The sequence below is a fragment of the Scatophagus argus genome, chromosome 13 (genome assembly GCF_020382885.2).
Source record: "Scatophagus argus isolate fScaArg1 chromosome 13, fScaArg1.pri, whole genome shotgun sequence".
Classification (NCBI taxonomy): Eukaryota; Metazoa; Chordata; class Actinopteri; family Scatophagidae; genus Scatophagus; species Scatophagus argus.
Genome location: NC_058505.1, coordinates 10,802,951 through 10,829,153, shown reverse-complemented (window position 1 = coordinate 10,829,153; position 26,203 = coordinate 10,802,951). Strand labels below are relative to the sequence as shown.

At 41.8% G+C, this 26,203-nt stretch overlaps 1 protein-coding gene across 7 annotated transcripts; it reads left to right on the top strand.

Annotated features, from left to right (window-relative positions):
* Window positions 1–1,637: 1,637 nt before the first annotated feature.
* On the top strand, window positions 1,638–25,068 carry LOC124068928 (5'-AMP-activated protein kinase subunit gamma-2-like). 7 transcript variants are annotated; one of them, XM_046407512.1, is made up of 17 exons: window positions 1,638–1,773; window positions 1,894–1,984; window positions 3,663–3,728; window positions 5,509–5,764; window positions 14,323–14,549; window positions 16,926–16,977; window positions 17,798–17,904; window positions 18,889–18,970; window positions 19,807–19,865; window positions 19,970–20,015; window positions 20,119–20,173; window positions 20,281–20,407; window positions 20,656–20,821; window positions 20,918–20,955; window positions 21,069–21,215; window positions 21,299–21,392; window positions 23,607–25,068. In XM_046407512.1, the coding sequence occupies exons 2-17, from the start codon at window positions 1,901–1,903 to the stop codon at window positions 23,636–23,638; spliced, it is 1,638 nt and encodes a 545-aa protein (XP_046263468.1). In that variant the 5' UTR covers window positions 1,638–1,773; window positions 1,894–1,900; the 3' UTR covers window positions 23,639–25,068. The 7 variants fall into 7 exon arrangements, with proteins under 7 accessions (XP_046263468.1, XP_046263467.1, XP_046263469.1 ...); XM_046407511.1 differs by having other exon boundaries at window positions 1,732–1,751; XM_046407513.1 differs by lacking the exons at window positions 1,638–1,773; window positions 1,894–1,984; window positions 3,663–3,728; window positions 5,509–5,764 and adding an exon at window positions 8,333–9,116.
* The last annotated feature ends 1,135 nt before the right edge of the window (window positions 25,069–26,203 follow it).

The following is a 26,203-nucleotide window of genomic DNA, read 5'->3' as shown; positions in this document are numbered from 1 at the left end:
TTCCTTAGCTCAAACTGACAAATTGAGATGATGCTTGAGCTGGAAACAATCAATTTTAGCTTAAAACAATAAATTGAATGTCAGACAGATTTTTTCGCAGCCCTGCCCCCCTTTAAAGAAGCTGTCTCAATCTGAGTTAAGATATCCGTAATCGCAGACTTAAGCCTTAGTGTGAGCACAAGTTGTGATCAATTAAACCATTTTCCCTTTTCACGTTGTTTCATTTCAAGGATGTCAGAGGTCCGCTGAGGTGAAAGTACAAAGTATTTCACAATTACAGAATATATATTTTGGAATAAGATTTCTTTTTTCTTTCATATCTCTTCGATCTTCATCTTGTAACCCTTCAGATTCATCTTCAGAGACTTCGTGAATGGTCCGACACCAAGGTCCAAGGTACAAAGACAAATTTTAGTATAATGTAACTCAATTTAATCTGCTCTTTAGTTGGGTCTGGATATTTATCAAGCAACCAAGAAATCATCTATCCATGGGGAGTTTCATTGCAGGTTTGTGTGACCAAAAACACTGCTGCTGCCTCCAGATACATCTGACACTGTTACGGTAAGATGGAAAATGTCTGTGCTTATTTCAGCCACTGCAGCTCCTGGAGTGGGTTTCAAAAAGAATAACTCAAGTACTTCCACCTGCTCCACTTCTAATGTGGAGTTCCTCAAGTTTTTGTTGTGGGTCTTCTGATATTGTCGCCCTTCAACACAACATAATTATTTTTATTTCATTGATGATATCCACGGTGCATATGACATGAATTCTATGATTTAAATGAACTCGTCTTTGTTACAAAAATGATTGCCCTTAGCTCCCTAAAAATGTTTGAATCAAGTATTTTTTGCCCATTGTTTAAATTAGACAGCCTCAGGACACTCAACTACTGTAAAGATGTTGATGTGACCTTTGATTTTGCCAAATAAAGAAAAAACTTAAATAACTTAGTTTTCAATCATGTTTCCACACACTTTATCCAAGATATATATATATATATATATATATATTGCTCAGAATGTTTAGATTGCATGAAGTTAATCCAGCTAATAATATGGAGATTTCAGTCTCATATATGCCCCATTTTAGAAAGTGCAAGTTTTGTTTGTTTGTTTGTTTGTTTTTTTCATAAATACTTAATTATTGTGTTTTTGTTGGTTCATGTTGACCATCTTACTTATTTCCCTTTATAACTTGAGGTTAAAAAAAGCATTAATTATCAGATAAGTATTATTTATAATATTATTATTGTGCCAGTTTGTTTATCGCCAGTCTAAATCGTATTTCCTTCTTGTCCATTACACCAATTGAAATCTGAGTCATACTGACATCTGTTGGTGAAGCATCTGCGTGTACCTGTAACACTGTCCGGTGTTGTGTCGAAATTAGCTTCCCTTTGAAAAACGTGTTTTCATGGCTGTTTGCCCTGCGTTTCGCAAGAAGAGGCAAACACCGTAAATTTACAGCCACTCCTTACTTATAGAGCACATTATTTTGTGGATATCATCACCTGTCGTTTTAAAGAAACTGAAGGTAGATTGTTGGGTTATGTGATAAAAAGAAAAAAAAAAACAAAAGACGACGAGGTGATGTCGCTTTCTCTCGAGTCCAAAACACGACAGGGAGACACACATTTGTCCGCGGTGCAGACTGCGACATAACACCTGTAAACAGTCTGCGTTGAGAGCTAATTTGGACGTCCGTGCCCTGCCTGTTTCCACGGCCAAGCCTACTTCCTGGTGGATGAGGTAGCGCCTCAGTGTTGTCGTAGTAAGTTGACTGGGCAGCTGGAGTGAAGGTGGAGGCTGTTGTTGATGGTCTGCAGTCGCGATACAGCAGTTAACAAGCGCACTTTCTTCCTTTTTTTCCTGTTTTTTTGCTCATTTGAAGAAAAAAAATGGGAAGCAAGGTGATGGAGTCCAGTAAAGGGAGCTCAAAGAAAATGCCAAAGAAGAGGAGAAGTCTGCGGATTAACATGCCAGTGAGTCGGTGAAGTATCAACTAATTTGGCTTCTTACTGTGACTGGCGTAAGAAAAAAAAAATAACAACAACAACTGGGCTTCTTGCTGAACCCAGGAAATCAGCAGTTGAACTTTTAGCCGTTAATAGCCATGTTGGTTGCATCTCCGCCTAAACACGACGTACACGAGCGTGCATGTGTGACAGCTATGTATTTACCACGACTTCTCGGTTCGTCAGAATGATATCCGCCACAGAATTCATCTAATTTGTCTTTGTAAGCCAATGTTAAACGGATATAACGGTAGCTACAAACAGTATGCTGTTTGCAGTGTTGTAAATCTATATTGGGCTTCCTTAAACGTGAGTACATCCAGCAGTTAATGTGATGTCATTGTGGCCAACTCCCCTTATTTAACATCTAACGTTGATGCAGGGCTGTAAATATCATTTCACTGTCTGTTATTCTACAGGTAATTTTCTCTTATAGTCGTATCAGGCGATTGATCACTTCCCAAAGTCGACCATGAGGTCCTCACATGTCTTGTTTTTGTCCAACCCAGCAGTCACAGTATTAGATGCATTTAAGTAAAATGAAGGAAAAACAAGACATGTAAAGCAAGGGGAACATTTCAGCAGAGCCAACCTGCTCCAAACCTGGAAGTGATGATTCATTATGGTCACTACACTGAGGGCCTTTGTTTATTTAACTTCACTTCAGTAGCCTGCTTCATCATCATCATCTGCGCAATTAATGTCTGGTATTGTGTTTTGTTTTGCTATCCAGCCCTGCAGAGCCTAGTGGACTGAATGACACTACTGTATATTTTAAAAGCTTAGGATAGAGTGAGCAGCCTTTGGTGACAACTGTTTTGTCATGTAGCTTGGATAACAGCCATATTACTGTAGCTCATAGGCATGTATGCTTTGGGTGGCTTCCATCCGATCCACCTATTGCAAGATTTTATTTGTCAGTGGGTTGGATAGAGTTTGTGTTTCCTGTTTGAGCTTTTGTGAAATAGTCAGTCATTTGTGTTATTTTAATATATATATATGTATATCCTGGGAAATGACGTAAAAATACAGCTGAGACATAAAGAATGTCATTTGAATTTTCATGGTGTATTCATGTGCAGCTATGTAGACTGGAAAAATCACTTCCCCAACAGGAAGTGAGCTTGCAAATACAACACTTTCTACCACTGTATGTCGAAGCGATCCACCACCTCATGAACTTCCCCAATTTCAGCAAGGAGGAAGCACTGACACTTAAAAGATATCCAAACAGGTTTCTCTGCTCACCTGATATGTGTATGTCTGTAATTAGATGACCATTGTAATGTTTTGCTGCAATGTACATAGCATCATCTCTCCCTAAAATGGAATGTAAAACCCAACCCTTGATTTGGAGAAGGAGCGTGTTCTGTGACCATTTTCTTGTCAAGGTTTCCTTGGTGGTGAAACGTGTTTTTCTTCTTTTTGAATGATCGAAAACAAAACCCCAAAACAAAACAAAACAATTTTGCCCACAGTGATGAAGAACAACAGTGTCCATTTTGTTTGAAAAATGGCTAAAGCAACTCGTAGTGGCTAAGCTGACATTCTTTTGTTACTTGTTATGACTTGTCATTTTGTTTATGTGCTGTGTTTACTGCAAGGTGAACTTCTTCCTTGACACTCGAATGTCTTTTATGCGCAGGACTTTGGTGCGTTTACGTCCCTGCCTGTGGATACGAGTGGCTCATCCAAAAGTGGCGCTCAGACGGTACAGTAATTATTTTCATTTAATGATTTTTGTGTCTTGATTTTTCATTTTCTCACCAACTGTTTGTTTTCTTAAGCCTGTCTTATCCAGCTCATAATTTATCTTGTCTCTTTGGCTCTTGTTTGTTTGGCTTTGAACCTATTTAGACGTGGATTTTGAGAGAGCAAAATATTCCAAAAGGCTGTCTCTCCCATTCTGCCAACCCTCACTTGCTTACAGTAACATTACGCCCACTGTGTCCAGGCATAGCAGGATCACATACAGGAAATTGATTTTTCTAAAAGAAAGCTGCCTCTTCCTAATGTCTGCTCTAATTGATTTGAATAGGGGTGATCATTGGTCGTTAACTTCACATCCACCAGAATACATACTTCATTTTTTGTGTTAGGAATGTTTCTTCTGCACTGATAAAAAAAAAAAGACCTGCATTCTCTTGTGTGTTGAAAGAGCTGATTTATATCCAGTCAGAACCCTGATGGCTGTTCACTTGCCTTAACAAGCTCTTGCACAATGACAGTGTGAGAGTTGTTGGCAAACAGAAAGGATGGGCGTGTGCTTTCACTCCCTCAGATTTGTCACAGGATTGGTTTAAACAGAAATGTGGAGGCATGGAGGAGGGAAAACCTTAAGCAAATACCACGCTGGAGCCTTGTTAAAGAGAGCAGACAAAACAAACCTTCCTTTATCGATTGGAATTTTTAGAAATTCTGTGCCTCTAGTTTTATTCCTGGTGCGTTTTCTTTCCCATAGAGCAGCAGTGGTTCTTCTTGGGCTTCATGTCATCATGCAGCTTATCTGCTGCGCTGAGACTTGTTATTATGCAGGCTTTTGTCAACCAACAATGATACCAAAACACTCTTGTTACATATTATTGTTTGCTGTAAATACAGCCTCCGAGCTGGAGATCACTGAGTTCCTTAATGCTTCGTTGCATCGGAGCCCACAAATGGTTAAAGGATTTGCTGTTGGCACATCCAGAGCAGGCAGCAGTCAGTGGTGGGAGGAGGCTCTCGCTGTCTCCAGCTAGATTGGCTGCCGTCTCTCATGTTTTGTTTTGGTATCTGCACAGTGAAAGAGAGGGATTTCTCAGTCTGTTTACATGATATTGACCTCGCAAAGACAGACTCATAAACACAGAAAGTCAAAATGAAGAATTTTGCCGCTGTTGTTTACGTAAGAAAAGAACTGGCTGTCTGATTGAAACTGATGGTGCTTTCTCTGACTTGTATAGGGGGTTAAACATGATGCCCTGCATGGCATGACGGTATTGCTTAGATTTGTGCAGTATTTTATGAAATTGTTCCAAATGCTAAACATTGTGAATATTGTTTGTTGTGTGTGCAGACGAAATGAGATGTTGCTGCTTGAACAGAGTGTTGTCTTATGTTGCTGGTGTTTCGCTAACTTCTTTTGCCTTTGCTTGTTTAGCAGCTGAATCACGAGGGAACATTTGTTTTATTGCACTTTTCAGATAACATTCTCATATTCCTTTTTATGAGATACCATCAAGTGTTTGGCTAACTAAATAAAACGGCACTTCATAGGTGGAAAAGAAGAAACAACCAAAATAGCAAGCTCCCACAAACAGTCCACTCACCAGCTGTCATTTCACAATAAATCTCCTCTCTACATTTGTCAGTCAGCATGGCCTGTTGGTTTAGATCTTGTTATGTGCAGTTTTTCACAGCACAGCTCTGCAACCTCTCACTGTGGGGTATACGCTGAACATGAAGCACACATTTACACAAGTGTAAAAAACTGCCTCCTTATCATCTTTCAGGGAGAGCGCCGCGTTCGTTCAGCCAGCCCCATTAAAGGAGTGCCTGCGAAGAGCCCAGCATTTCTGCCCCCATGTCCTCAGTCTGCTCCAGTGCAAGTAAAGACCAGTTCTGGCTCACCCAAAACCATCTTCCCTTATCCCTCCCATCAGAACTCCTCACCCAAGTCCCCCCGTCGCCTGAGCTTCACTGGTATCTTCCGCTCCTCATCCAACTCCTCACCTGCAAGCATCAAAATCTTCAGCAGGACCAGGAGAGGTGAGTGGACAAGCTAACATGGCACGTGACACTGAAAGAGTGACTGTTGAAACAACAGCAGGTCAAGTCACTACAAGAATGTTGTAGCAGTTCAAGTACAACCCAGGAACATTGTGAAATATGGTATGTCACCTGGAGATAATGCAGATCGATACTGCTGTTGTTTTGTGCAAGAGCAGATGTCGGTGCAAGGCAGTCTTAAAGGAAGTAAGACACAATGAAACTATGTTATCTTAAGGATTATGTGGGTTTCCTGTTCTATGTACGAGGAGAAGCCACATACAGCAACCTGCGTCTGTCTGATTGAGTTCATGAGTTCAGATTTTTGCTTGTGACAAAAGCGATAGAAAGCATGTCTAACAGCATTTTCTCAGTTATACACATGGCAGTAGAACCCTAGATGTTGTTGTGGAAGAAAAGAACAGACTGTTTTGTTCTGTACTGTCCTTCAAGACAATGCGAACCACGTCAGACAGAGGCGCCATCATTGGACTGAAGATACATGTTCTCTCGTTATCGTCATCCTCTTACTGATGTCATCAACTTTCTTTTAGAAAAGGAAATGAATGACTTGGTTGTTTGGGGTTTTTTTTTTTAGCTCCAAATGCCTGCCACTGAGCAGTGCATTTCAAAGTCATTTTATCTGATTAAGTTACAGGTTTGGCATCTCAACATTGTGCAGTCTCTATGTCAAAATTAAAACTCATTTGCCATTATGACATAATGGTAATGCTGGTGTGCACATAGTGAAATGAGGCACACTAGTCAGAACAAGGCCTTGTTTCATAAAGAACAGACCTGGGAAGATTTTCAGATCTCAAGTCTCCACGTATTTTGGTGGTTAATTTGTTGCATAACAAAAACCAGCCTGTTTTACACGGAAACAGCCCCGCTGGAAGCAGCATCAAACGGCACAACGATGAGTCATGTGCTTTTGGCTCATATATGCACCCATTCTTCTGTTTCCTCACGGAGGGTCATTTTGGCAGTGGCTGGTGGAATAGTTCTGTTCGAGCCAGACCTCAAGAGTCAGCATGGTCCGTTTCCTTTGGAGATTGTTACTGATCGTAACCAAACTAAAGCACACCAAAAACACATCAACTGCTACAGTCTTACCATGCCAGCTGCTTGGCATTTCTGCTGTCTGATGTGGTTTGAGACATTATATCCTCTTGGTTCCCTTTTGCACTAATGATGTGGCTTTAAATGATGAGGGGCTCAGGATAATGTCAGCAAAGTATGCTTAGAAATGAATATCCTACAGAGAATGAGTGGGAACACCATGTCTATTTTTATTATTGGGATGTTTTTGTAGGCACCATACTTTCACCACAAGGGTGTGCTGAAGACATAGTCTTGTCTTGACTTAGTTCTCCAGCTAGTGTTGTATAAGCTGACAGTTTTCTAACTCCTACATTACTGTCAGTACTTTATGCAGTAGAGGTACTAGAGATACTCAGAATTTTGTGTGTTTCTGAATATCTTTTTGTATATATATTTTGCACAATATTTATTAGGTGTTGTGCATATATATCCATATTCGAAACAAATATGGTCAGAATGTCTCTGCAGTCCCATCTGGTCTAAATATGTGTCTTCCCATCGCCTGGACATTGTCATTCTCTCACTGCTGAAGGCAACTGTAGCGCTTTCATACCCTTATCTGGAAGTGACCAGAGTCTCAGGAGCTCCTCATACAACCATGCAGAGTTTTTTTTCCTCACTCTCTCTGTTGCTATAGTGTGCTGTATGTTGTCAGTAAATAAAGGAACGGACAGTTTTGGCTTTCCAAATTCACAAAACACAGGCCTTACAAGGGCGAAATGATTTTGTTTTGAGTGGGGAAGCTAAGCTACGGTGGAGCTTAACAAAATACACCACAGACCCTCATATGTGTATATGAAGAGCGTTTAAAATCCTCATAGATCTGAAACTTAGCAACCATCAATACAAACTGAAGAAAACTCATTTCACTGGGATAATGAAAACTTTATCACAGCCAACGTCACGGGATATTTGAAGTCACTGATGTCTCAAAACCTCTCTCACATTGGCCATTGACCCACTGAGCAGGGTGGAACACTTGCATAACATGTTAATTGAGATCTGTACTGGACATGCTGTAGCTAATGTGAGCAACAAATACTGAGTGGGTCATCTGCTCGGGGTAGGGGAAGCTGGTGGTATTGAATGGAGACTTTCTGATCAGCTGACAGAACATGGGATGTCCCCCTGCTGTCATCTGACGGGGCGGGGGTGGGGGGGCTGGCCTTAGCAGTCTTAAAGGTCAGCCCCCAAAAAGGTGACAGACAACTAACTGTACAAATGATGGAGCTGTAGGATTCCCAGCTCAAACCTCCATGTGTGTATATGTGATCCCATTTAAAGTGCAAATTCAGAGGATTTAGAAATGAAAGTTTTTATCTCAGGAACTGCCGTGTGATTGTGAGCGTACGTTACATTGTGTGGAGACGAGTGAGACAGATGTGCCTGTACTTACTCCTTGGGAACAGGGAGAGGGGGCAGTGAAAGCGGGGGGCGGGGAGAAATGCAGCCTCAGCCAATCGTGGGTGTATCCTTCATAGACTGGCCTCCTTTTACAGGCTGCTGACATGCGTGCTACGTTAAAGAGAGACACCACCCACAGCTGCACCTGACAATTTACAGCACTGACACCAGCGCAGAGGGGGGGAAAAGGCGCTCTGGTCCTAGTTGTTATTTGCATCACTTGCGAGAGGGACATTTCTCGGCTGAAGCTGTGTGAAATTTACCACTTTCATACTGTGTATGAGCTGACATAGAAAAGTGTACGCTGCTGACTCTGTGCTTTGTGGACCTGGAGGATTTTTTTTCCCCCTGGATCTACAGACTTAGCCTTGCTACAGTTTTCATTTTCCATTTGTAAGTAGCACTGCTGGCTTCAAGAAAAGTAGAATTCAACTTCATGGAGTAGCAAAAATTAGTGTTTCTCTTTCAGAAGAAGCAAGCAGACCAGCAATATATAACCTTGGTGATCAGTTTTCTCCTTCAATATAAAGGACCATCTCTTAAAGACAGGCTTAACACTTTGAAAGAGTGACAGTTTTCCAGATCTGTGGACTTACGTCAGTAGGATTTACTTTTCAACTTTTCTGTACGACTTTTTTCATCTCACAAATGGAGTAACTCTCACTTGGGACAATTTTGAGACATCTCTGCTGTAGTGATGCAGATGGTCATGGTCAAATTTAGTTGTGAGCCCACAACCTGCTGTATTCCATGAAGAGGTTTGGCAGCCTGAGGAGGAGCAAGAAACGGAAGGAGCAAGATGGGCTAGGAGGGAGGCATCAGTCCGAGGTGTCATGTCTGGCTGGTAATGTGCTGTGCTCTTCACCTGCTCCTTTACTCCTTTACCCTAACATTTTCCTGCAGTGTCGTCCAGTAACCCCTGTAATCTATACTTGCCATCTTGTGAACGCAGTCCCTCTTGAGTACACCATTTTATATGCTGAAAGTTTCTGAATAATCCATTTTGAACTCCAGTAATCCTGCATAAATACTCTTGAATTGTTCTTCTAACAAAAAGTTATTAAAAGAGAGCATCTCATTTTTCATTTGGTATAACTCTGTTCTTAACCTATCTATAGGTGCTGAATGCTGTTCGTTGTGACCTTAGGTGCTCCATACAGTTTAGGTGCTGGTTACATGGCTGGTGTTTGGTTTCACAAATGTATGCAGTGCATCTGTACAAAGTGACAGGACACAGACCAAAGTGGTAAAGCTATCTGTGAGAGGCTGACCTCGTACAAGAGGTTAGCTACCACTTTGCTTAAATTACTGCACATACTGCTGGATGCTTGACTGATATGTCTCTAGTAATCTAACTGTTAAAGAGGTGTTCTCTACAACAGAGGGGATGTGTTGTTTGTTTTGTAGTTATCCCACCATTATGTTTAAGTAATTTATAGTGACTGAATCTGAAACAGTGTCAGTTCAAAGTCATTTCTGTCCCATATCCTAAGGGAGTCACTTGACAATAGCTGCGCCATTTTGAAAACTTTATTTAAATCAACAGGAAGCATATCAGCTTTAGTACAGACAGTGAGAACATGCCAAGTTGAATGTTTTTGACTTTTCCACATGTGGGGACAGTATCTCCGTATATAATGTTCCCCCAGGTTTTCTTAATAGGGAGCAGGCCATGAGCTGTGGCAGAAAAGATGAATGCCAAGCAGGACCTGCAGACCACCATGCAGACTTAATGCAGTTATCGTAAAGTGTTAGCTCATAATGCCTTTGGGGTGAAGCACTGCAGCGCACCGTGTGCCGTTCAAGTGGCACTTTATCACCGACTTCACAGCTCCTGATTTAGAGCCAGTCAGACCTTGGTGGAGCAGATGAGAGGAGCAGAGTCATGTCATAATGATGTACATCCATATGTGGCCATGTAAGATATAGAGCTCAGCTGCCATGGTAAAGGCAGTATACGATGTGTTGACACCTCACCCTAAAACACACATACTTTGATCCAGAGCCTCTCTACACTATGGAAGTGCAACTCTATCACTTACATTGTTCACTGTATGCTTCTAAAACAAGCTGACACCTGCATGACTGTTCATTATTTCCCAAGTGGAGGACGTCTGTGTGAGCAGTCGCCCATTGTTACAGAGAGCCTGCATCATTGTGTACCTAGCAAATAACTTTGAAACCCTTGTTGCTAGCTGGGCTCGCTGATTGTCATATCACCTGTTGCTTCACAATCCACACATCAGTTCTGACCAGAGCAAACATAACTATTGATAGCTGTGAATCATTGGGTCTAATTCACGAATGTTTTCTTGTTTTTCTTTTATATTTGCCCTTGCACCAAGCAATAAGAGGAAATGAATTAACATGGGACTCATGAAACGTAAGCTGACAGCCATGTCTGTCCTTACCCACCAGAGTATGTTGTTGAACTGGATTTTGATGTTAAATGTGGAAAAGTCAAAAACATTGTATCCGCGTGCCAGTACCTTTGCAATTATTAGAATGGAAAAGGCCCAATAAACCCCAAAGTTGAGTGCAGTGACAGGAAATGTTATCTTAAATTGCCTTAGAATAAAAAAAAAAATCTTATTTTCAAGTGTGAGCAGTGAGGTCACTGATACAGAAAGTTGCAAAGTATGGAAAGAGATTGTCATTGCAATTAATGCTGGGTGTGCAGAAGTAAGAAATGGTTTGATCTGAAAACGGACACCAAAAATCAACGGTCTCATGCTGGGCAGAGGGAGCCCTCATGGGACAAGTTTTTCTGTCAAGGGTCCAGTTTGATATTCCACTGGACAGTGACCTCCCACAGCTGGAAAACATCCCATCAGTGCTAGAAAGCATACCCGGGGATCAACTAAGATCTAAGGACAGATATTGGACCATGAGGCCCATTGTGTTATAATGATGGCCAGAAAAGGCTGTAACAGAACATCCGCTGGGCCTCTGGCGGGCTCACTCCTGCTCTGACATCAGTCAGGGAGGCTCAAGCTGCTCCCAGAGTCCCTGTAGCCCCACATGACTGAAAACACCCTGTCGACTTCCCAGGGGCCACAACGACTGAGAGGATCTGTTTTTATGGGTGTTATGTTAACACAGCCTGCAGTAAATTTCGGTAGCACAGCACAGTAAAATCATAAATAGTCTTGGGAGGGGGGGGTATATCAAAGAATTTGAAGATATGAATGACTTCTGTACTCGTTTCCTGTATGGATAACGACCAGTAAAGCAACTATAGGTTTAAAAATATATATATATATTTATATATATTCAATGCTGCTTTTAGCTCTACTTTGTGTGTGTGTGTGTGTGTGAAGTTCAATGGACTGGACTGCTTGCATCCATTTCCTGTTTCCCGGGTGGTGTCTCGCTGCCCCCTATTAGCCAGGCTGTGGAGAGAGCTCCCAGCCGCGCTGTTATCTGCTCCTGTGGAATGTGCCACAACAGCGGGGCTAAAATAAGAAAGCTACACAGCGGAAGCAGGGTACACCAAAGAGGGCTGGTGCATGCCAACTAAATGTCAAGAGATAGTGTGGAGTGTGCTTGGACAGACTGAAGAAAAACGTTCACTCAACACACAGAGCTTTGTTCGTGAACGATGTCTCCCCACTGGATTTTCTTGTTGTCTTTTTGAAGATATTTATATCACCGAAAAGTTTGTCACAGCAAATTAGTTGAAATGAATCCTTAATCCTCAATATGGACTGTATGGACTTGTTAACCTTTGAATGATGATCCTATTTACTTTATTTCTCAGTCATATGTTTACTTATCAATTGTTTAACTGTTTGACTGAGTCAAATGCGGTGGTTAACCCTAGAGAAGAGGATTGCTTTATTGACAGCATTTATATTTTTACATACACACACTGAATTTGTCTTCTGTATTTAACCCATCCTTAGTTGAACACACATGACAAATTACATGCAGCGAAACACACACAGGAGCAGTGGGCAGCGTCAAGCGCCCGGTGAGCAAATTGGGGGTTAAGTGCCTTGCTCAACTGCACATCAGCCCGCTAATGGAGGGAGGAGCGTTTTTCGCGTTAATCACTCCACCACACTAAAATTTTTCTTGCCCGTCTGTTGGGGGGAATCAAACCGGTGATCCTCTGATCACAAGCTGCTTCTCCAGCCCAACTCAGTATTTTCATGCAGAGGTTGTGCTCTTGTGTGACATTTACATTCTCTTGGCTTTACTGTCACACCAGTGTTGGATATGTGGGCATGATAAAAGACACCTGAAAGTCTCATGGTGGAGTCCTTGTGATGTGAACCATTGGGCCCACGTCACCCATGTCGCTCTTTGTCTGGCCTCAGAAATATGTCAGCAGGGTGGAGCCGGGAAAGCGTGAGTGTCGCATGTCACCCTGCGTAAGATCGCGATGTCTGATGTGAAAGAGCATGTGAGGGGCTGTCATGTGACCTTTCACTGGACACTGCTGCAGGACGAGCTGTGTCACAGGCAGCTGACTCTTACACTGGAGTTGTGAATAATACGGCTGCTTATGTTGTCATCGGCCCATTTATTGTGGAGGGGTGCCAGGAGCAGGAAAAAGAAAACCTGCATTGTTAGACAAGACGCCAGAGATTGTTCAGAAATATCAGTAAGAGCAAAACAATCGAGTTGTAGATATAAAGTGTTTGAGTAATGCTAGATCCAGTACTTAATTTAATAGGAGCAAAAGTAAGATAAAATAGGTGTGAAATAAGTAAACTAAAATAAAACAAAAGCAGTATCAGCATTTATGGGTTGAGCTTGAAGGGATTTTTCGTTAAAGCTATAATATACTATATATCTGTGTTTTTATTCGAAGTTATTGTGCACGTTTTATTTGGTCGCCTGCTAAACTCAGAGTGAGTGAATAAAAGTTCAGATTCACATCAAACAGATTTTCATCAGTGGTGACGACTTAAACATGGAAGGCCAGAGCTCCCATGAACCCACTCTACTTCACTGACAGACCCCTAGTGGCAGAAACCATGCGTGCGTTTAACTGACGTAGATGTGATCAGCTGTCAGTTCACTGCAGTGTTAGAAAGGAATGTGCCATGAGAATAATTATAGCCTTGAATTGACAGTTGAATATAATCAATTAGTTAACACATTTTTAAAGATGTTGATGTAATCGCATAGTTAAAACAACTTCTTTATTATCCACACTTGAGTGTAAAGACATGCAGCCAGTTGTCACAATAAAATCTTAATGAGGACCTAACAGAAGCTGGTCTGTTCTCTGTTCCCACAGCGGGAACAGAGAACAACTCTTTACGTCTTTAAGTTGCTTTGTGTATTAAGTTTGTTGAAGGTGTCTGTTAAAGCTAACGCATTCTCATTATCCATCCATCCATTTTCTATACCGCTTATCCGTCAGGGTCGCGGGCGGGAGCTAGAGCCTATCCCAGCTGACTACGGGCGAGAGGCGGGGTTCACCCTGGACTGGTTGCCAGTCAGTCGCAGGGCCAACACACAAAGACAAACAACCACACACTCTCACACTCACACCTAGGGGTAATTTAGAGTAGCCAATTAACCTAATGTGCATGTTTTCGGGATCGTGGGAGAAAACCCACGCAGGCACAGGAAGAACATGCAAACTCCACATAGAAGGGCTCAGACCGGGATTCGAAACTGGAACCCTCTTGCTATGAGGCGACAGTGCTAACCACTGCACCACCGTGCCACCCCATGCTGATTATTATTTAAGTTAATAGAACATAGCTTTGTAGCTGTCTTTGTGATAGTGGTAGCACATCACTGTCTGTCAGCGACTGGACTGAGGCTTTATCTCTGTGTATCTCGACTCTGTCAGTCCCTGATGGATCAGATATGCATTCCTTCTCCCTTACAGCATGTGATAGCATTGATGGTATCTGCAGCGGTCACGGTTATAGCACCTCAGCCTTGCCAACTACAGTAAGTCTATCAACGACGTCAATCCGCACTGCCTCCCTCAGAACGCAGTATGGATTGGCATGGAAAGAAATGAGATACAGTTTGTCGTATCTGTTGTGGACCTTTTTTTTGTTTGTTTTATCTCTCTGCAGCCTCAGGACTCTCCACACCACCCACTACCCCAACCCAGTCGTCCAGCCAACCCGTATTCACTCAGGAGGCCCAGCCAAGCAGGCCCTCCCCTGAACGCCTGGAGGCAAGCTCCAGATCCCGCTCGCTCTCCACGCCTCCGGACACGGGACAGCGCCTCAGCCTTCCCTCTGCTAAACCCCCGATCCCTTCCTCAAGCCCTGTGCCATCTTACTCTACCTCACATCAAGTGAGTCACGCTGCAAACATTTTAGACATTTTAAGAAGCCATCTAAAGTTTAAAAAAAGAACATTATTTGTTTTCTTTGAAAGAGTTCAGTCACGGCTTGTGAACAATAAACAAATGTGGCTATGACTCAGTTGGGTAGATATAAACATAAATTTGGTGTGCAGGCTGTCCCTAATGGATCCACAAAGTCAGTTCACCGTTTAGTGTTTGTGGAGCAGAGAGATTTCACATCACAATCACAGATACAAAACTAGGTCACCTCTCCTGTTTATAGCTTTAGGAGTGAATGGTGTGAGTTCACAGGTAATCACTGAACTGTCCTGGGAGCTCAGGAAAAACATATGCATGCAAATTCCTAAAACAGGTGAAATATCTATTGCCTTTGCTCAGACGTATGACTGAATGTGGCTGCTTGTAAAATGCTGTGTCATTGCACTAATTCAGTATCAGTAATGCTAATTCATATTTTCTGAAAATGCTTATGAATACTGCACGGGTCACAAGATGTTGAAACCACTTGAAACAAGTAACTTTTTCCTTTGTAGCTGTGTAACAGTGGCCTTCTGTCCGTGAGTCATGTGCTGCTTTGCTCAGCGTCATAAGGGTTTACATGGACAATGGTGAACAGAGAGCATGGATGATGCAAATCTCTTTAATTCAAGCTCTCATACTCGAGCAGCTTCAACAGCGCCGTGTTTGCACGATTTGCTCAGAGCAAGAGCAGCAGAACAGAGGGTTTAAATGTTGTCTCTGCACTGAGGCAATAACTCAAACAGCTTCGGGTGATGGTTTAAGCTGCGGCACAGTTGCTGTGAAAACAGCAGAAGCAGAGAAGTAACTCGAGGTTTTATCACCAGGGCTTTCATCTTGGATTCGTTTTAGCATTGACCACAATCTGAGTCAGGGTGTGATACCAGATTTCCCACAGTGAGTGAGGAAGTAGTTCTTGTGCCCATTTATGAATAATTATCAGTCAGTCTGCCTCGACCTGTCTGCTGTGAGTGATTGTGGATTCTAGCCTGAGAGGATAAATCAATATTTCATCACCGCTGTTGTATACTGTTGATATTAACACCTGAGGACTCTTGACTGTGTTGAAGAGTGATGACTGGCCTGGCAGCCCTTTTGTGCCAACCCTCATCTCCCTTCGAGATAAGGGAGGCTCACAAAATAATCCTCTGATGCTGTAGTTAACTTTCTTTTATTTATTTATTTATTTATTTTTTTGCCAAATCCAATTTCAGACGCAATTAATTTAATGGGATTGTGTATGTCTGCTTCCCTGGAGTTTGCTGTAATACCCCAAGCAGGCTGCGTGCCTGCTGTGATGTCGCAGGGCAAAGATTTATGAAAGTGCAGGAGTAGTTTTTGGCAAGAGAAGCGCTGTGTCACCATTGCAGGGCGACACTGGGGACTGTTTAGTATCGCAGAGCAGGTATGCAGCCTTTGTCATACTGCAGCACTGGCTTGTTGTGGATATACTTGCAAATTGGGGATCAAGGGAAATCATGTATCAACAAGCACGCTTTGAGTATGCAGATTTCTCAGCATGACACAGCACATTTCATGCTGTGAACGCGCCAGTGTTGGGTGAGAGATGCAAATAGCACAATTTGCATTTCATTTTCTTCCTGCCGCTGCCACTGCCAGGGTTTATAAGAGTTGTTTTTGTAGCACTCGTTTTGTCTGAAGAAAATAAACTCTGAGGATGTGACAAGGCATCCCCAGCTTCTTGCTGCTTAGCAACGTAAGGGATTTCCTAATATGGTGAAGCAACCAGGTTGCTCCGCATGGAGGGGTGTGTCCACAGCGCGTGGAGCTTCCTGCTTTTTCTCCACGCTTCGTGTGAGAGAGACTTTCTGCGTGGTGAGTGTGTGGTTTTCCACCTTATAACAATGAATTCAGGCGATTTATTGTAGTGGGATTAGCTCTCACACGCCTCTGTGCTGGCTGTCTGGGCAGCGTGTCGGCTATTCGTCGTCGTCGCCCCCCCACCACTGCAGCAAATGGATCAGGACTGTTCCACTCCGATTTTAAAAGGGGTGTGTGAAGTCTAATAATAATGTGCCAGTGAAGTTGCAGCTCCTAGGCTCCCGGTTTTCGTCACGTTACCTGTGTATATTTAGCGGACCTGGATGTAACTGGTAAAACGCCGGTGGCGCACGACGTTTTTGTGTGTGTGAGTGTGTGTACGTGTGGTTGTTTTGGTGTTTTGCGCACCTCACTCCGTGTGCTCACAGTCTGCTGGGGTCGCTGGGGGAAAGTCGCTTCACTCACAGTTCACGACAAAGTTTTGTCCTGCGCTGCCGTGTGTTTGTTGTGCGGGTTCGCTGGCGCATCTTCACGGCAAACTTCTGCGTTTTTCCCCTCACACAGGTCTACGGTTTATTCGAAGGCATGCTGGAGAAACTTGAACTCGATGATGACGGTAAGAGTTTATTACCTTCAACAGCTTTCGATATGCTAATGTAATTTAAAGGTGGCTGCATAACATCAGGATATCCAGTTGTTTCGAGCCCAAAGGACAGTTGTGCTTCAGATGGCGGAGTTAAACGTGTTTTCGCTCCTCTCCACGGAGATCCAGCGATTCTTTCTCTCTGAACTGTGTCAGAAATTTTAGGTATTCCCTTTACAGGCGGCTAACTTTACTGTCTGCCCTCAAAATAAAACGTCTCAGTCATTTATTATTTAAAGAGTATTTTATTTTGTTGAAATAAAATGATGACAGACTGCCTGCATTTAAAAGAGATGCTCAGCTGGCCTGTTTCTGCAAGTTATGATGTCTTATTGTCTTTGCAAAAGACAAGAAGTCATCATAAGTCATCATGAGAAAGTATCAGGATAAAGTTAGGACAAATACTGTGCCCAGACAGCAGACATGTGTCTTTACTTGTCCGACCAACATTGAGCTCTATGGAAATAATTAAATGTCACCTTCATTTTGTCAGTAAATTAACAGATCAGTCCTCTCTGTTTCACCACAACACAAAGAAAACTGTGTAATCCGTAATCATCAACTTTCTACAGTACTTGTACTCTTGGTGTTTTTCCACTGTATCTGTGCTTGTTGTAGCTTAATTATCATCTGTAAGATGGAACAGTAAAGTGGCTGTAAGTGGTGCTAATGGTTGTTTAGGCTCTGAGAGTGTGTTTTGTTTCCAGCCTCTCATTATATATTCCCTGTGAGATTTCTCCTTCCTCTAAAACTATTTTCCTGTTTTTGTTTCTTTTTCTTCTTCTTCTTCCAGCTGCTGAACCCGAGAGTGATATTTACATGCGCTTTATGAAATCCCACAAGTGCTATGACATCGTCCCCACAAGCTCCAAGCTGGTTGTGTTCGACACGGCGCTCCAAGTTAGTACTGTGACAAAATAAAAGCTTCTTTCTGCCTACAGACAAACCTTTCTATGTTATTGAGGTTGTTTGTCTCTAAAATAAGTTAATGTTCAATAAAATAAGTATGAGAGTAGTTTCTGTGAGGTTGTTGAAAATGTCATAAAGCTGTTAAACAGTAATCCTGAGGAGGTCTGAGCTCTTTGATGTGTAGATCTTCAACCACAAAATCCCCTGAAGCTCAGAGTTAAGAATTCTTATCTAAAAGAAACTGAGATACTGAAACCAACACAGAGGGTTGTGCTTAACGCAAGTGGCTTTTCTACACAGGAGAAGGTGAAAAATCATGAGCGGATTACAAGGACTCCAACCAGAGATTATTTACAATTAAACATCATGTTGTAGAATGTGTTTCACCTACTTGCTTAGTTTTTTGAAATAACAAGAAGATGGTCAAAATGCTCCTGTCACAAGTGCAGAGAGTCCGAGGTGAAATCTTGAAACATCTTGTTTTTTTCCAACCAGCAGTCCAAAGTGTAAAGATATTCCATTTAAAACTACGAACACATGTAAGTGGCACGTCTTCCGTTTAAGAAGCTTGGACCAGTGAATTTTTTCCATCTTTGCATGATTGAACAACTAAATTGATTTTTAGCACCAAGACCTCACAGCAAGGAGGTTCTGGATTTGATTCCCAGTCGGGGCAGAGCCTTTCAGTGAGGAGTTTCCAAGCTCTCTCCGTGTTGGCGTGTGCCATCGCAAACATGTATGTTAGGTTAATTCTCCCATCACTGCCCTGGACCATGGCCTAATACCTAATAGTGTAGAGAACAAATAAACAAGTAAAAATAATGACAATAAACTTGATTTTGATTTGAAAATTCTTCCTGACTGAATTTTTCATTGATAGATTATAAAGATAATCACATATTGTTGTTAGGTGTTGTGTGGAATCATTTCGTATGATCTTATTTTGAGTTTTTCATTTCATCTGATGCTTGACAGGTTAAGAAGGCGTTCTTTGCCTTGGTAGCCAACGGTGTGCGAGCTGCTCCGCTATGGGACACAGAGAAGCAAAGCTTTGTGGGTAAGAACCCCCAAAACATTATGTCCTCATGGCCTTTTTTATGTCTTCTCTTATTACATAGTAAAATACTTGTGGTAATAATGTGTAGGAAATAGCCTGTAGCTGTCATTGGTAGTTTTCATATAGACTGTTTTCTTTATCTACAGTTTGTTTTTTTTTAGCTTTGTTTCTGATATTTGTTGCTGTTTTACCGAAAAAGTTGCTAAACCATAAATACTTGCAGGTGTTTCAAATAAATAAGAGGGGAAAAAGTTTCTACACATATTAGTTTCTGCATACATATATAATGGCCAAGCTTCCAGTCAAACTCTGTCTTCAAAGAAAAGACAGAGCTTTGCAGTAAGATGTAATAATTGCAAAAGAAAATATGTTTAGATGCCTTTATTCTTCTTACTTGCTCTATAGATTTCACTTCAGTACCTTAATGAGACTGCAGCCTGCCTTCTTCATATTTTCAGTTCATCATTTCTTCTTACGGAGGTGCACCACTGCTAAATGAACGCAGAGAAGCTCTGTGCTGGTCATGGCTGGTGGAGCATGATGCTGTATTGAGCAGAATTCATTAGAGCTGTCATAAACCATTAACCTGTACTGACCACTGCTCCGAGAGATGAACATGACGATAATATTTCGCATCATCCTGTTAGCAGGGCAGTGTCAAAAGCCAAGCAGTGCTGTTTTTGTTGTTGTTGTTGTTTTGTTTTGTTTTTTGCTGTGTGAGTCTATTACTGTGATAAATAATGAATGTGAAGATGAGCGGTGGGGGGGTGGGGCGCACCCTGCTGTTTGTGTTGTGCATAGATTCCCATGTGTTTTAATGCTTAATTTCCTTGCAGGAATGCTGACAATCACGGATTTCATCATAATACTGCACAGATACTATAAGTCACCGATGGTAAGTCCACTCAACAGGCAGCGTCTGCGTTAGATTCTGCTTCTTTCAGGAGGAGGATTTCTGTTTTTGTTTTTAAACCTGCGTCTCTTCTTGTTGTATTTCAGGTGCAAATATACGAGTTAGAAGAACATAAGCTGGAGACGTGGCGAGGTTAGCATCACGCTGTTACTGTCATGTTTCTGTAGAATGCATAATGTAAGATTTTAGTAGTGTTTAATAGGCACAATATAAAATATTTTATTTATTTCTTCAGAGGTTTACCTTCCAGCTACATTCAAACCTCTGGTCAACATATCGCCTGATGCAAGGTACGTTTCTGACTACAAATAATGAATCCTTTGTGTACACGTTTTGGGTGTGTAAGCATATTTTATCACGGTTCTTGTTATTGATCATCTTGCCTGTCGTGTTGCAGCCTGTTTGATGCAGTGTACACCCTCATCAAAAACAAAATTCACCGCCTGCCTGTCATCGACCCTGTCACGGGAAATGCACTTTATATTCTCACACACAAGAGGATCCTCAAGTTCCTCCAGCTTTTTGTGAGTCCAACGCATTCATCATCAGTCTGTGAGAGAGTGTTTAGCTTGTTTAGCAGTTTAATCTGTATGATGGAGGAGTATGATTAAGCTGAGAACTTGTCCCACTTTCACTTGTCTGCTGCCCCCTTGTGGATCAATGTGGACATTAATAAAATGTGACATAAATGAATTGGGTGGAGACTGATCACACTGAACACATCCCTGCCTTGGTGTGTGTGTGTGTGTGTGTGTGTATTTGTGTTCTTCAGATGTGTGAAATGCCAAAGCCAGCTTTCATGAAGCAGACTCTCGGGGAGCTGGGCATTGGTACGTACCGTGACATTGCTTTTATCCACCCGGACACACCCATCATCAAAGCACTCAACATCTTTGTGGAGAGACGAGTGTCTGCCCTGCCTGTGGTGGATGAGTCTGGTAAGATCACAAACTTCACTGCTGACTAAGGAGAATAATAATGATAAGAGCATATGAACTTAGTTACTTATTGGAGATGTTTGTGTTCTCTTACAGGCAAAGTCGTGGATATTTACTCCAAGTTTGATGTGATTGTGAGTACAAATATCTGTTTTTTGGAGAGACAAAAAAACAAGTATTATAGGACAAGCTGCTCTGCAATTTATTATCTTTACATATGAGTATACATTTCCATGTTTGCGTACAGAACCTGGCTGCTGAGAAGACGTACAACAACTTGGACATTACAGTGACACAGGCTCTGAAACATCGCTCTCAGTACTTTGAAGGAGTCATGAAGTGCCACAAGATGGAAACAATGGAGACCATTGTGGACAGAATAGTCAAAGCTGAAGTGAGATTTTGAAAACACAAAAACTTTCATGTACATTTTGATGAGGTTCTTCTGTTAATGTGTTTTTGTGTGTTTTCCGCCAGGTGCATCGGTTGGTGGTGGTTGATGAGCGCTCTAGCATCGAAGGAATTGTCTCCCTGTCAGACATCCTCCAGGCTCTGGTGCTCAGCCCCGCAGGTATAGATGCTCAGAATCGCTAGCCTCCACTCCCCTTCTGTCCTGGACCCTGAGCTCTCTCCCCACCCTGACTTCTAACCCTGTCCCGGGTAGGAAAAGTACCTGTTTTACTCGCGGCTTGTTGTCAGCTGTAGCTGGCTGTAAGGTGGCGTGGTGCCTGACATCCTGTCTGTCCTGCTGGATGCCGCTGTGTGCAGAGGTGTCGTGTGGACTTCTGTGCCATCTTCAGAAAACAACTGCCATGTCTCTCCTCACCAGTGCATTGAAATATACACTATATAGACAAAAGTATCCAGACAGACCTCTTTATGAAGCGATTTTTCAGGGGTTGGGTTGGGCTCTTTACTTCCAGTGAAATCTTAATGTTTCAGCATAGCAAGACATTTTGGACAATGCTATGCTTCCAACTATGTGGCAACAGTTTGTCGAAGGCCCATTTCTATTCCAGCATGACTGTGCCCCAGTGCACAAAGCAAAGCTCCGTAAAGACATGGCTGGATGAGTGTGGTGTGGAAGAACTTGACTGGCCCACACAAAGCCCTGACATCAACCCCATTAGACACCTTTGGGATGAATTGGAAGAGAGATTATGAGCCAGGCCTTTTGGTCCAACATCAGTGTCTGACCTCACAAATGCTCTACTGCATAAATGAGCAAAGTATTGAAAGCCCTCCTAGAAGAGTGGAAGCTGTTATAGCTGCAAAGCTGTCTGTGTATTTAGAATACAGTGTCTTTAAAGTCCCTGTCGGTGTAATGGTCAAGTGTCCCAGTATTTTTGTCTATATAGTGATATACTGTCGGGTAGCTGCAGTTTTGTAGATTGTATGTGTGTGTGAAGTGATCATAGTTGCTTTGCAGTTTGAGGGTAGTCAAGATGGCTAACACCTTTGTTGCCTTGACATGAAGCACAAAAGGGGGTAACATTTTTATTTACATCCAAGTTAGAGGCATGTTCACACCAAGCATGTTAGGTGGTGATCGTGTGGTGTATTTATCGGTATCAGAATTCCTTTATTTATCCCCGAAGGGAAATTCTTTAACACACGCCAGGCTCCGGACTAAAGTAATTTAGGTGCACCCAATAAAACATTAAAAGTGAGTCTTCGTCAGTCCTCATAAATGCTGGTGATTGTAAACAGGAATAAAGGTGCAGATAAATGTTTTTCTTCTAATAAATGCCAGCACTCTCAATAAGAAATAGCAACAATTGAAAGTACTGATCTTTATAACCAATAAATTCTAAACTTCCTTATAATCTCTACTAACGCTTACAAACAGAGTGACTGCTGACTCTTATGGATGGGTCCAGTGCAGGTTAAATTCATTTTGGTAGGTCTGCGTTCTTGTGTATAAAACAGCTGTGTCCTCATTACTATGCATTTTTATTAACCACGATAATCTGGTCACGGTTAATCTGCCTGCATCCAGGTGCTGTCTCACTTCCTGTTCCTCTTCTGTCACAGCCCGTCATGGCAAAGCGTTACAGGAGGAAATGCTGCAGATAGGCATCGTAACACCGGGGACACAGGAGGCTGGTGGAACGAGCCCTGCAGCATTTTTCTTTTAATTAGACCTGCTAAATTTCAGGGGCACCAGGATGACCAATGAAGATGTAAATTTGCACTTGACTGCATAGTTCCCCTTTTACTTAGGGTGCTGTTCATCCATCTATGTTGTGGTGTGTGTGTGTGTGTGGTCTGAGGAGCACACACACCTCCTTTCTGCTGAACTAAACCATATCAATCCATATGTTACTTACTCATGGACAATAGACTCATCCATGTTACAGGACGGGATGTAAACATTAATGGCAGCCGCCTCCACTGAGGAAAAGCAAAACTTCCAACAAAGCGATCCACAGTGGTTTGAATCACAAATGTTAGGTTTCAGTGTAAACTAATATTTCTCATTCAGAGGCTTTATGAGTTATTAATTCTGCTGCATTTTGTTTGGCTGTTAATAGAAGTATCTGCATTTTGCCAGTAGTTATTTGTACTTTGAATGTGAAGTTCTTCTGTACTGATACAATTGAAAACTAAATAACAGATGTCTGCATCATACAGATTTTGTGCATGAAAGTGGATGAAAACATTTAAACAAGATTTGGGTTGAATAGCATTATTCCCGTCTATGCGATGGTGTGTTTATTTGTGCGTGGCTCTCCTGTCATGTTCTCACCTTTGCTCTTCTTTCTTCTTCTTTTTTTCTCTGCAGACGCCTGTAAGGAGGAGAACCTGCCTGAGTGAGAGGAGGAAAGGATCAGCTGACGTAGAACCGCGACGTGAGGGAATAAGTTTGAAGGTTGAGTTAGGGAGCGCGAGGCTGAGCAGCGTCGGTCTGAACGTCCCTGAGACGCCTGAAGCTGATGCACTATAGAGGCTTAGAAACCAAAGAGCTAGACAGCTGAATGAAGTGGAGTCCCTGCACTGAGGATTGATTCTCTGAATTTATTAGAATTTTTTTTTTCTTTTCGTTTGAACACTGATCAGTTAAACACATACACGGTGTTTTGTATTTCCACACACATACAAACACACACACACGCTCATACACACAGAGAGGCATTGTGGCCACCAGCCGGGCGGGAGGTGGGAACATCGGATGAATTAGGGCTTTGGTGTTTTTGGTTGTGTAGTTATGGTCATGCTGCTGCCATGAGTTGATTTTTTTAGTTGCATTTTGACATGGATACTAAATGTCATCACCTCGAGGAAAAGTCCTTTTCTTCTCAGCATTTGGTGTAGGAAGGTGAACATTCACAGATGCAATTCACTGGTAGCAGAACTACACTTCACCCACAGTGTGGCCACTTTATGTCTGTTTGTCAGAGCCAACATGGAGGGATTGATGCCAAATCTTTATTTGTGCCTTTTGTTTGCCCTGCCCTTACCTGTTAAAACTGAGAGTATTTTTGCCCTTTAAGTGAGTGGAGTTATTTGGAGTTTTATTGACATGAATGTGTAATATTGAAGTACGGTGGTTGGAAAATTCTACCTTCTTCTTCTAATTCGACAAAGATTTTCGTTTTATTTGCTTTCATTTTCTGTGATTTTTAAATGTTGTCAGAAGTGTTTCTGGTAAAAGATTTAATTCTAAACAGAAAATCCTAAATAGAATAAGACCATTTTAGCATAAACATGCAGCGGTCAGAGGCAGTTACAACTGTACATGAATGAGGATTGTATTAGCCAAGAAGTATGATGCAGTATTTCGCAATCATCTTACATCAGTAAGCAAAGGATTTTTAGATGTTTAAAAACTCTTCTTCCTTTTTTTTTGTTTTGTTTTTTTTTTTTGCATTTGTTTTCAGTTGTTTCAACACCTCAGATAATCTGATACTCATAAACATGCAAATCCAACTCGGTTGTCTCAGCTGTAGCTCGACAGGACTCATCTCCATCTTTGACTGTAAATAGGATCGTTTTTGGGAAACATGTCACATAAAGCTTTATTTTTATGAATGTGTCAACATGTTTAAAGACTGCAGTTTTAATGTTATTTTTGTAAATATATTTGTGGCAATATGTCCCGTTCAAAGAGACTTTGTATCAGATCGACATGTACTGTAAATGTGCAAGCATGAGAAACTACACTTCAGCGGTATGAATGTTCTTTGTTTTACTTTTTCTATTTTTCTGGCTACAGAAAAATAAATGGACACTGAATGTACTTCAAAGCTGTGTTCTTGAGTTTTTATTTAATGATGTATACTGCCTTTATACCTGATTTTTTTTACTGGTCCACTAGCTAAGTGGTTCCCATCCTATCAGGGGGTCTCGTACATGCTTTCAGGGAGTTGTTTGATGCAGAGAAAACGCGGTGGGTGTGCAGGATTCATGGCATGTGATTTCATACATAACTTAGTGATCCGTTCTTTTAGTAGGCTCAGACGACGTGACGTTTGCACTGCAACTTAGAATGGCCGACGCTTGATGTTTTGAACATTTATTATTTACTTTTGAGCATTTTGAAATCTCTACTCGCTAATTCATTTTTATCCTCTCTCTGCCACATTACAGGGTATTTAAGCACTTACGTGTTTGCTGCTTTAAATATACAAAAAAGCAGCCATTTTAATGACCAAATAATTATTGTCAAAGTAATTGGCAGATTAACCAAAACCAAAGGTAATGGTTGCAGCCTTGTCCATTTCTTAAATTAAAGCAGCTTTTTAAAGCTTTTTAAACCACAAAAATATTCAGAATTTAGACATTGATCTTCGGCTTGTTGTTGGCGAAATGACCCTTTAACACATGCAGCTATTTTCATGATGGACTACAGGAAGTAAAAGTGTTGCAATAGTTGCCCAGTTTTGCATTTTATTTGCGTTCTGCCAAAACCCTGAAAAAAAGCAGCTCAGCAAACCATTCGAAAACAGTGCTGCCTCCAGTTTACTCTCAATTTGTATTAGACATTAAAGAGTTCTCCCTCACTTTCTACCTGTCTACTTTGACCAATCAGTCGGTATGGGTTTGCTGATTTGTACTTGGCAGTTTCAAAGCATGCTTAACATGTCTTCTTTCATGGTGATTGCCATACTCTGTGAGATTTACGATGCTTGTCTCGCACTTTTTTCATCAGATATTTCTCAGAGGACTATCACGAACCACAAACAGCTGAACAGTCATCACCAAGGCTGTAAGCTGTTGAGGCCCTGGAGCTTGTTTCTCTTCATGGCGTGCTGCCCTGAGGATATTTTAGTGCAGGGGTAGGCAACCATGTGCCAGAATGTGCCAGGAAAAGACTGGTTTTTATTACAGCTGAACGCTACAGCAGCCAATGGTTCATCCTCTGTATTTGAAGGTGATCGG